Source organism: Urocitellus parryii, chromosome 5, assembly GCF_045843805.1.
Source record: "Urocitellus parryii isolate mUroPar1 chromosome 5, mUroPar1.hap1, whole genome shotgun sequence".
NCBI lineage: Eukaryota > Metazoa > Chordata > Mammalia > Rodentia > Sciuridae > Urocitellus > Urocitellus parryii.
This window is the reverse complement of record NC_135535.1, coordinates 28,595,355-28,607,581: the sequence shown is the minus strand read 5'-3', so window position 1 is coordinate 28,607,581 and position 12,227 is coordinate 28,595,355. Positions and strand designations below refer to the sequence as shown.

At 34.3% G+C, this 12,227-nt stretch overlaps 1 protein-coding gene across 2 annotated transcripts; it reads right to left on the bottom strand.

The window, feature by feature from the left end:
* Window positions 1–672: 672 nt before the first annotated feature.
* On the bottom strand, window positions 673–8,442 carry Kera (keratocan). Of its 2 annotated transcripts, none has more exons than XM_026398087.2 (3): window positions 8,323–8,442; window positions 5,796–6,689; window positions 673–1,965 (listed from the first exon to the last, which is right to left on the bottom strand). In XM_026398087.2, exons 2-3 carry the CDS (start codon window positions 6,679–6,681, stop codon window positions 1,793–1,795), a joined length of 1,059 nt encoding a protein of 352 aa, XP_026253872.1. In that variant the 5' UTR covers window positions 6,682–6,689; window positions 8,323–8,442; the 3' UTR covers window positions 673–1,792. The 2 variants fall into 2 exon arrangements, with proteins under 2 accessions (XP_026253872.1, XP_026253870.1); XM_026398085.2 differs by lacking the exon at window positions 8,323–8,442 and adding an exon at window positions 8,113–8,236.
* Between the last annotated feature and the right edge of the window lie 3,785 nt (window positions 8,443–12,227).

Sequence of the window (12,227 nt, the reverse complement as noted above, 5' to 3'; positions counted from 1 at the left end):
TCTCCTAAGTTACTATAGTCTGGAATCTGTATAATAGTTAAGAAATACTTTAAATAAACACAAAAAAAAATGTGGGAAGAAAGCAAGGAAAGAAGAAAGAGAGGGGGAAGGGAGGAGGGAAATTCTTTGTTTTGAAAAGTTCTGTGAGGAGCATTTCACAACAACCTTTCTTCCAGGTTAGGAATCTTTTTATATTCTTTCACTTGACTGCTCACCAATTCTCCATTTGAACAGTTCCATTAATGAATTGGACCTCATGAGAAATTGCTTCCATGACTGGCTGACTTATCTGTGAAGGATGCATTCCAAGATCCCCAGTGGATACCTAAAACTGCAGATAGTATCAAACCATACATATATTGTGTTTTTCCTATACACACATACCTAGGATGACATTTAATTTATAACCAAGCACAAGTTAAGAGAGTATGTATATGTGTATATATACATATTCGTATTATATATGTTTATATATATAAAGGCATGTATTAATCTCTATGGAATATTTATTGTTTTAGTATATGTCTTACAAGATTAGAAGGCTAAAGCAAAGTATAATAATATCCTGGGCTATTTCTTTTTAACTCATGGGAAACAAATATATCACACCAAATGATTCTATTTTTTTCTTATGTTTACTGGAAGAAAACAAAAAGTCAGTAGAGGAAAACACACTGGCATATATTCATGCTAGAAAAATAAAAATAATTGTTATTATGACACTTATTAAAAATATCTCCCTAAATAAAACTTGTGAAAAATGCCCTTGAAACAAATATTTTACTTCTGTTTTGCTAGAAATTGTTTACTCTTTTTATTTATTAAATTCAAAACTCATGAGCAGAACAAGAGCAGAATAATTTGCAACTGAAAGTGATTTCAGGTGTCAAAACACAATGATTCTGTAAGAAAAGTGTTATAATGAATTTCAAATTTAGAACTTTCAATTGCTAGAGAACAGTGCTGTATATAAAAAAAATTGTTACAAAAATGACAAATGTCTTCTGCTTTGTTATTTAGTATTAAATGACTAGAACTCTCTTTATATGAAGTAGTTGACTCCTTTAATACACACACTTCAACTAAATTAAAAAATTTCATGTTTAAAAGCCATTCAGCAATCTGCATTTATTTCATCATCATCATAATAAAGAAATATTGCATTGTTTGTTTTCTTTAGATCTTCCAACTTCCTGATTTATTATTTATTACTTCCTGTTTGATTATTGTATTCATACTGTAAATATAATATCTGCATAACTAATATTGAACATAAACAAATACATGCTTTGCATTGTGTAAATCCATTATTTGAACATAAACAACAAGTGTTTTTGTGTAACAATGTAAATGCATTATTTGATGATAGTTAATAAGTCATTAAAGACATAAAAAGTAACTATCTTTGAGTTGATAAACTATCTTAACTCTGTGTCTGTTTTTTTATTATTATTTTTATTTTTTAGACATTGGAACCTTATTTTATATTATATGAGGTGCTGAGAATTGAACCCAGTGCCTCACACATGCTAGGCAAGTGTTCTGCCACTGAGCCACAACCCAGACCCTCTGTGTCTGTATTTAGTAAAGAAAAGAAAATTAATACGAGCCACACCGTGAGTCATTGATGAAAGCCTCTTCAAATACAAAAAAAAGCCTAAGCCGCACAAATGAAAATGGTGGCCAAGAGCAACTGGAAATATGATTTTTTTCCCTAAACCTATGAATAATGACCAAATTTCATGTCAGAAACATGAGCTCACTAAACCAATCTAGATTTGTGAAGATGTATTTAAATAATGACAGCCTGAAGAAGCCTGAAGCACGTCATTAAATCCATTGGGATCGGTGGCCTGATTTCATTTCCATCCAGACGGAGGTAGCTCAGCTGAGGTCCATGAATAAAGACATCTTGTTCTGCATGCAGTGCCGTAGATGTAGGACAGATTACAGAGACGTTCACACCTATGGAGTCAAAGATAGCACAAGTGATTTCCAACCAGAAAAAAACAAAGGATAAAGACCAGTGGTCCTAATGGAGGGCCTAGTAGTCTGATGCATGAAAATGGTAGAGATACAAACCATTGGTGTGGCAGTGATTGTGAATATTTGTTTTATAAAAGTAACCTGAACAAAGTGTGCAGTGTAGGTATACTCATTTCATGTTCTGCAGTACTTAGGGAAGAACACTAGAATAGAAACATTGCTAAGAGCTATGATGGAAACAAAAATGTATGGCATTTTCTAAGCTTACAGAAGAGATGATGCAAGTTTAAATTACTATAGTATTTATAGCATGTATAAATTAGTATAATATAGTATTCAGGGACTTGGAGGTGGAGATACCGTTTTAAGCGTGGTATTCAAAGAGTGGTTGGTGATATGGGTAGGTGGGTAGATGCATGGATGAGTGGATGGAAAACCAATCTAATATAAGAGAAAGTACTTGAAAATTACCTCAAAAGATAAAAAAAAAGACATATGAAATCAAATTTTAAAAGTGCAATTAACATAACTACATATGTACTACTTACAGAAAACAATTAGAATCTCTACATGTAAGTATATTTAATTGGTAAGGAAACACTTGTCAAGAATGGCTTTACAAAGATTTGAAGCCAGAAAAATCCCCGTCAACCTTTTCACGTGGTAAAGATGGCAGAAATTGTGCACCTGCCTTGGATCAGAGCCATTGACACCAATGACTACTGAGATCTAGGAACATCCTTGAGAGAGGTCTGTTAAACTAAAAAAAAATCAGAGAAGCATGTAACCACGAATTTCAACCATAAATACTTATACTATACCACCTTTACATACCTTCCTAAAACTACTCTGAGCAAGAAAACTTTCCTGAAGAAACCCACCAAACTTGGGCCATGCCTCTCGTCTGCATTCTATTAGTGCATACAGATTCATATTTTGTTGAATAATTTTATGCTTACAGAAAGGTTGCTTTGCTCCAACCTTGAGCCATTTTGAGAATTTGGCTTAATAAGAATAATGACATATATGTATAGCAGTTCTGTGATTACAAAGTTATTTTTTCTAACATATTATCACAAGGACTTTTATCAGGCAATGTTTATTATTCTCCCTACCTGGGCATTGTGGGAATAGTGGCCCCAGTCTGGTGTTTTTTCTACTACATGCACTACATGCATGTAGTCCATTGCTGGCTGGAGAGGATATGTCCCTTTTAGTGTGCTACCTCATATCCTTATCACCCCCATGCCCTATAACCAATGTAAACAGAATAAGAAATAAGTGTGCTAGTCTAATTACATTGGGACAAATCAATTTTGATGTTTCTCAGAGATGTTCAGGAAGCAACTATTTAAGTGGATACATTTTTTTAACCAAAATTTAACTTATTTAAGATGTTTGGAAGAAATAAATATTTCCGTCACATTGCACGAGATAAGTTCACTGTCTGGCAAATTCTGAGGGCTCTTCATGGAAAAGTTAAGCTTTTTGCCAACCATTTTATTATCAGATAGATTATATGGCAAGAAGAACTAAATACTTCACCAGTTATTATAGCACAGTGCAGTATAATTATGAGCCAACTATTATAGTCTGGGAAATTAATATTTGATATTAATTTTCTCACAATTTAGAAATGAACCCCAGTTGATATATCTATATGAAGAACAAATGGTTCAATTTCTCTTTATTGGTGATGTTGTTATTCTACTTATAGATTTTTTTTTCCAAATTTTTACATTGAAGAAATGAAGAAAAGTATGGTTATTATACTATGTGAGTGAAAATTAAATTTTATTTATTTTATAATGAGAAACCCTAGAGTCATTCTTTGTCTTTGAGCCACCTATCTGAACTTCAATTTTTTCCTTGTAGAAATTCCTGATAATGTCACACAAAGTTCTTGGGAGGATTAGTGGTTCTCAAAACATGGACCTGTAGCAGTAATACCACCCTTAGTACCACCAGGGATTAAATTGTTAGGTTCCACCCCAGACCTACTGAGTTAGAAACCCTTGAGGTGAGACCCAGTAACACGTGTTGTGCAAACACTCCAGGCGATTCTGATGCACACTAAGGTATGAGACACACTGAAAAAGAGAAGTGCCTGAACAAATATTTTGTTTAAAATAAGGGTGAGGGAAGGACACAATGCTCTATTTCTTCACTGTGTTTTGAATTTTGCTACCTCTCTCCTATATACCCTTCTTCTCAGGGTAGAATCTCTTAATTCATAAACAAGACTCTAAGTGTAAAATGAACAAGACTCATATAAAATGAACTTCCCATACTAGCTGTCTCTGAGGCTTTTTTTTTTTTTTTTTTTTAATTATGAGATGAAGAATGTACCTGTAGAAGCACAGAACTCTCAGCAGGAAAAAAAAAAAAAGGCATAGTTAGGTCAGTGTTGGCTGTTGTACTATTTGGTTAAGCTAAATAGATCCTCTAGCGATTTTTCTATTACACCTTTTTTTTTTTTTTTGATTACTGGAATAAATAGTATGTTTCCTCACCATGGAAATATAACTGCTGTGGTGGAAACCTGCCATCTAATTCCTGGATTTTATGCTCAAGTACACCGTTTCCAAAAAAAAAAAAAAAAATCTTGAATACTCAAGCAGTACCAAGTGGGGAAATATTCTTGCAAATGTTATACTATATGATTATTTGCTTAAAGCAAAGTTTATTGCATAATAACCAGAAAAAAAATACCTTTTGACAGTTATCTAGGTAACTTTCTTTCAATCATTTCAATTGAATCTCACTTTAGGAATGCATTTACTAAAGTTATTCAACAAAAATCTCTTCAAGGTTATCTTCCTAAAGGGCTTACACAGGGTCAAAGATGCATGGACTGATGCTTGGCTGAGTATCAACACCTCTGTGACTTGACAAGATAGGGTCTACCTCTACACCAGGTGCAGCCTGCCTTGGGCACGCTTGTGAAGAGGTCAGGTTTATTTCTATTGCTCACAGCCTCTATCTTCTATAAACAATTCCTTTGATGGCAATTCTGCATCCAAGAACTTTATATTCATTCCTTGGCCTTTTATCAAAAGCTGTATTCAGGAAAGGAGAGAGCATTTTACCTTGTAGGTTTACCACTAAGTTGCAAAAGATTGGCAGCTTCTATGTATATTTCCATTTCAATTAAAGTCTTGAACTACTGTAGTAGTTCTCAGTGGTTCCTAGAGCAGCAAGGTCACTTAGGAACTTGTTAGAAATGAAAATTCTCATTCTCACTGCAGACCTACTGAATCATAAACCTGGGGAGAGGAACCACAAATTATACACACTGAAGCTTAAGAAATCCCTTCTGATAAGAGTAGTTTATCCAGAGATCTAACTATGGAGTTTCAGGCATCAGCTGGCCTAAAGACTTTAGGATAAAGTTACCTTTTATACCTCCTAAATCAAATGCCCTATATTACTACTTATGAGTGTGTGTGTGTGTGTGTGTGTGTGTGTGTGTGTGTGTGTCTGGCATACTTTATAAAATAATTCCACCCACAAAGACAGAAATACCAGACTCTTCATGAGTAAAAGAAGACAGGGATGGTTTCTCCCATAAACAACAGTCCTCTATAAATTACTCAGGTCCAATTTTCAATCTTAAATTTGAAGATTGGGACTTCTTGGTTCACTAAGACTGTAAGTAAGCAAAAAGTTAGTAATGAAAGCAGAAATCACATTTAAAACTCGAAGGGTATTTTACCGGGGGGACAACACAGTTACTGTTCCTAAAGAAGATACAGATAAAGGTGGAGATGAAGAACATTTTCATCAGACACACCCTGGTGGTTACTCACGTTTAATTTTGTTGTGATCCAGGTGAAGGTGTTGCAGGTGGGCATTGATGCGGGGAAACTTTGTGAGTTGATTATGAGACAGTTGAAGATCTAGAATGGATGACACATCAAAACCACTGGATGGGAGCCCTGAATCTGATAATTTGTTATGGTTGAGCCTCAGGAAGGCCACTTTAGGAATAACATTAAAATAATTTTCTGGTATTCCTTCAATGGAATTGTTGTCCAGGAACAGTTGCATTGTGTTGGCTGGTAATCTTGGTGGCATGTTCCTTAGAGCATTCTTGGCCATATTTAGCTGCATGAGGTTCTTGAGTCCCTTGAAGGTATCTCTTTGAAAGGCATTGTCTAATAGTTTATTGTGCTGCAGATCCAGAAGGGTTAGATTTTCTAGATTGCTAAAGGTCCCTTGAGGAATTCTGGACACTTTGTTTCTAGCTAACTGTAACTGTTCTAAACTTCTTGGCAATGGAGAAGGTACTTCTTCTAGCTCATTGTCTTCAAGAAATAAGAAAAGCAGCTTCTTCAGCTGACTTAGGGCTCCTTTTTCAATTCCATAGTTGGTTATTTTGTTCTTATTTAAATTTATCCATCTCAACTGGGTGGCATTCTCGAACGGCTTCTCAGGAATGGTTTCTATCTGGTTGTTCTCAAGGTACAGATACCAGATCCGTGAAGGAATAGCAGGGATTTCTTTGAGACCTCGATTTTCACAATATAAAGCAGTAGGGAAACTTGGGGGACAGAAGCATTCCCTGGGACAATCGAAGTCTTCAATCATCCAATCCCCTGGCTCATGTACCTCATAGACCTGTCTCACATTCTGAGTCCACACCGTGTCTGTTACGAACAACACCCAGATGATGAAACTGATTGTGCTTGCCATAATAGTACCTAGAGCAATCAGACACACAGCTATTAGATCAACCAGGACCTTGACCTTTAGGTATTGGCATCAAAATGATCAGTAAACATTGTTTCTTCAGAGATGAGTTGAAGATATCATTTCCATAGATATTGATTAAAAGACACATTTATTTAGTAGGCACCATATAGAGCATTTTGCAAATTTCAAAATTAATTCGCCAACTCATAAACTTCTGGTTTTAACCCAACTAATGAAAGCGGAGAAATGGAAAGCAAATTTTAGCAGCTCTAAGTGCTTTTCCATTTCTAGCTATGTAATAATTCAAGGAACTTAACTGAAACCAGTAATTGAATATAAGAGTACCAAAAAAGTGATCTTTTAATAGTTCAAGTTAAAGTCTGTGTCATTCCTAAGATGGAGTCATATGATTTTGCTTCTACTTTGACTCCTAAATGAGAAGAACATCTGGAGGAGATTTCCCAGGTTCTTTGGCACTTGATCCAAAGAAATGAAGAGATCAAAGAATATTTTAGTAGTTTATTGTGAAGGAAAGTTCTACGATCTGAAGAAAAGTGTGTGTTTTTTCTCTTGTTCTGCTGCTGAACTACTCAGGTAAGTTTTATTTGGTGGGAAGAAGACTTCAAAAATTATAAGAAACAACCAGGTTGTCCAGCTCAGAAACTGAGTTATAATCTATCTCTTATATAATCACTCTGTCATATATATGCCTCACACAATCTCAGATAATCTCTTTTGTTGTGCAGATATACATACAAACATACCTGTATGTGACAAAGAGCATTTGTTACAGAGTCAGATATATTACTCATATGATTATAACTTGATTATAAAGACAACAAAACAAATATATTCAAGATGTGAATATATTTGTGATAATTCTTTTAAATTCATATATTCACAATGGATAATAACAATAAATAGATAAATACTTACTGATATGTGAAATATTTAAAAGATATAAACTCTTCCTACCAAATATCATCAGAGATCATTGTTCCAAATTCTATCTTAACAGCAAAAAACATATAGGCATAATGTGTATTTTAAACATTTATTTATAACATATACATGTTACATATTACATAGAAAAGGATATACTCATCAGTGTACATTTACTTAAGTCAAGTGATAATAAGGATAGAAGAAATTTTACTGTTTCCTGGAAAACCATAAAATCAGTCATTAATGAAATGCTGATCTTTCAGTTTTGCCATTAAATTGCAGAAAATCACAAGTGCAGATCTGCTTCTACAAGCTGTCAAATCTACAATTGCAGAAGGCTGCTCTGGCCATCTTCCAACAGAGACACGTTAAAATTTTTTCAGAATAGGGATTTGCTTCAGTTATTGAAGTTGTAACCCTACATCCGATGAATCAGAACACTGAAGTCTTAGCTTTATGAGTTTTAAAAAGTGCAAAAGAGTTTACCTTGCCTTCCAGGAATATACCGTTGAGTCCTGTGTCTGAGTCTGCAGTTTGCAAAAAGTCAGTTGAAGAAAAAAAAATTAACTAAAAAATTGTTTTTCCTTTATGCTGTCAAACCTCCTTTGAGAAAAAGTAAAACCTACACTGAGAAGTCACCATGAACACCTTTTGATGTATTGTTTTCACTTTGACAGGGCGTCAGAGATGGCTTACCTCAGCCTCCTTGGATCTTCTTCTTCCTTTTCTATTGGTCACTGCTTGTTCACAGAAATGGATTGACCCAGGCTCCACTGCTGTGTTTTTCTGAATCCTCTGAAATATATATGCACCAGTGGCTCCAACTTAACCCCTCCAACAGCCTCTCCACCTCTACACCTAGCCAACCCAGCAAATGAAATTCTTACTTTAATTTCAAGAACTTATAACAAAAACTCAGGAAGATTTTCACTCCTAATTCACAGTTCCAAAGATTTTGTAATGCACTGGTATCTAGACCTAATCTAGCAGCAGGAAACTGAAGGCAGTTTTAATTTCAACTCTAACAAATAGAGATTTTTAAAATCATTGTTTTTCTCTAGATGATCTTTTAAAAAAACAACCAAGAAATAAAGGCCAATGCCCTCTGTTGATGTGGACATATTTTATTTGTTTTTGATATAAAACAGATGCTACAATGTATTTGATTAAGGAAAAAAGAAATAGAAAAATATATTTGAAGAATTTAAAAATGCTATCCAGAAAGCTATAGCTAATTTTGGCACTAACCACCGTCGTACTCTTTGCTTTATAGAAATACTTTTTGTATCTCTGTTTCCCATACTTTCAATAATTTATTTAAAGTAATTATTAAAATAGGATGATTCTTACTTATTATAATAGAGCACATATTTTTATTTAATGCCTTATAAGACATTCTGTTACACTGCCTTTTTTTCTTTAGCACAAGTCTAAGCTATAGTTTCTTCCATTTTCTTATATTTGAGATAAATATTGTATGTCTCAAGGAAAGATGCAAGCAATGTTTCTTTTTCATACAGCATTCTGTGGATTGATTGTAATCATCTTGTTTTCCAAAATATAATCTTATTCTGAGATCAGCGTGTTTCATTTACATTACTCATTCAACACTGTTCACATTCGTATTATCAAAGACAGAGCACAGGAAAAAAGAGAGAGACTGGATTGAAAGGAACCTTTCTGGGCCACCTCTTTCTTTATTGCTAAGTATAGAGTAGAGCACAGTTTTGTCCTCTACACAATAATAATGGGCTACTTCACAGGGTTAACCCTAGTTTGTAATAAATGATGAGGGAAATGTTAATCTCTCTTGGTATCAGCCCTATACTCCCAAGTGAAAATTTGTTTATGTTAAAGGGCTTTTTATAGACTAAGATCTGCTCCAGACATCTCACATTGTATTTTAAGAAAACAACCATTACTTACTTTCTCATAACAGTTTCCTTATTTTTCCACTGAATTTCTTCTTCATTTTCTCCCTCTCCTTTTTTTCTAACCCCTCAAGATGTGAATAACAGAGGGTCTTCAGATCTGCACAACTCCTTCCAGCTACTCTATTATCTCTTAATTTTCTTTTTCAGCCAAACATATATCAGTCTCTTCTTAATTTTATTACATAAATGTTGGTATGTGTTCACTGTAGAAAATCAGAGTAGTATACTTGCTACTCCAACCTATTTCCCATTCACCAATTCACTCATGATACACTCATCAAATATGGCTTCTAATTCTATTGCTTCTTTAAAATCGCTCTGACCATCAATGATCATCATATACACTAGTCTGCAGAAGTCTTTTAGAGTTTCGCTTAGTTGACCCATGACCATCGTTAATACTGACCCACCTCTTACTGATGTTCCTGTAAACTTTTCTGACATCATTCTATCTAACTTCTAACTTCTCCCTTTTCCCCCCAAGATTTTTCCCTGTTTATATCTCAAAAACTCTGTTTTTCTAGCAGTTTTAAAAAAAGCTGTTTTCTTGAATTCAGATCTCTTTGAGATGTTGTCCTCTATCCTGGGTTCTTCCTTCCCTCTCCACACTTTGTGAATGACTCTGATTTTAACCATCCCCTTCATTACGATGTATCCTGAATCCACTTTTCCAACTCAGCCTCAGAACAAGACCTGTACACCAACGTTTGTTTGTGTTCGCCTTCTGAATATCTCCTGTTGCATGTCTCAAGGGTGTATGTGTGAAATGAAACTCACTGTCTCCCATTACTTCTAACTGCTTTTGTCATCTTATACTTTTGAGTGACACTATCATCACATGTAGTCTCCCATATTTGAAATCTGGAAATCATTCTTGACTATTTCCTCTCATTTTGTGCACATATGATAACAATTACATTTTAAAGACCCAAGGAGACATGGTATAAATAAAAATGACTATCTGCAATGCTAACCAGGTTTGGATATCATTATTTCCAGACTAGAAACATAGAATTTTTTTCCACTGTTAGAATAATTTCTAGTTGCATCTTGATTTTCCATATAACGATCCTATTTTCTTCCTTAGATTATTGATTCTTGGAGTATGGGGACTTCAACACTTCTCCGAATTAGTGTAAGTGGAAGTCAAATTAATTAAACTGAGAAGATGGTAGGAATATCTGAGTCATGATAATTTTAATAAAAGTTAATAAAAGATTCTGTCCAGCTTTATCTGATTCTTCAAAGGGGAAAAAAAAAGAGGCCTACAGTATAATCATGTGGCTTTGGCAGTGTTTCTGGTGGCAGATTTTTTTTTTTTTAGAAGTCTGTGGAGCTTTATTGACAGTAGTTATTTAATAAATGCTTGCTGGATGAGTAAATAAGCAAATCAATACATGAGCCACACATTTCAATTTGGTATTTATGTTTTTTGTGAAAGTAACTGTGTATGTAAGAACATGGTAGAGAGCCTTAGGCTTTTGCTTTAAAAAATCAGAGTTTTCTGTCTGCATCTAGTTTGTTATTTGGCCTTGTGTATGTCATTTAACCAGTAAGAACCTATATCTACCCATAATACACCTGCCCTATGTGCTCGGCTGGGTCATTAGATCAAATGAGATAATGAGGGTAAACATGTTTCAGAAGTATAAAATGTTTTCACAGTAAAAGATGTTAAAATGCAAGGAGAATTTTCGAATCTCAGCAGAAAGGCTGAGGTTAACATTTCTATGTCCCTGCAAGAAGCCCTGGCAGAAACTCCAGAGACAGTAAAAGGTTTGTTGTCATTGTTCAACCTTTCTTCCTCCTTTTAACATCTTTAATATTTTGTGTTTGCTGCACCTAATGCTATTAAAAAGGAAGATGCTTTGCTAAACTATCTTAGACTGAGGAATTTAGTTTGTTACATTCCTGAAGATCATTGACCTTTTAAAAGGGAAGGCAAGGGATGATGGCCATGAAATTCTAGTTGGATGTCAAATTTCTTGGCATATGTATCACACACAGATGTTAGGCCATGGTAGGTTGGAGTACTTAGGTGCTTCCAGGATCTTTGTTTATCAAACATTAATTGAACTGTTGTCAAGGTAAATGATTTTCTCTTTCCTAATTAATTTTCAATTTGACTAAGCTGTGTCAAATTATTAAAAAAATATATAAAAGGGATCCACTAAAATCCAAAGCTTACACACATACATAATTTAAAATTCTGTCAAAATAATACATTTAAAGTATCGTAGGAATATATTCAAAAAATCAAAATCATCACAAATCTGAATTTGAAAATAGGAGTAACCTATTGTATAAAAGGGCTGAGGATGTAGTTCAGCAGTGGGATACTTGTTTAGCACGTGCAAGCCCCTGGATTCAATCTATTTTGAAAAAAAATGTTTCCATTCAGTGAGTAGAGACAATGTTGTGTAGTGTCTAAAAGCCAGATTTTCTTGGGTAGGGCTTGAATAAATCTCTGCTATTTACTAGCAGTGATACTTTGGACAATTCTCTTTGCCTCCTCATGAGTAAACTAAGGGAAATAATTATGATGGTGATGATCATGGTATTAATAAAAATACTCATCACATAGTGTTGTTGTGAAAAATGAATACATTTGTATATTAAAACATTTAAAGTGTTTGATAAATAAAATCGGATGTATTAGGTTCACTT

Bases quoted from the DNA above. Each gene is read 5' to 3' on its own strand.
- Kera (XM_026398087.2), bottom strand. From the start codon at position 6,681: ATGGCAAGCACAATCAGTTTCATCATCTGGGTGTTGTTCGTAACAGAC. The intron at 1,966-5,795 runs GTGAGTAACCAC...TTGACTCCATAG, and splicing joins GGATCACAACAAAATTAAAC to GTGTGAACGTCTCTGTAATC.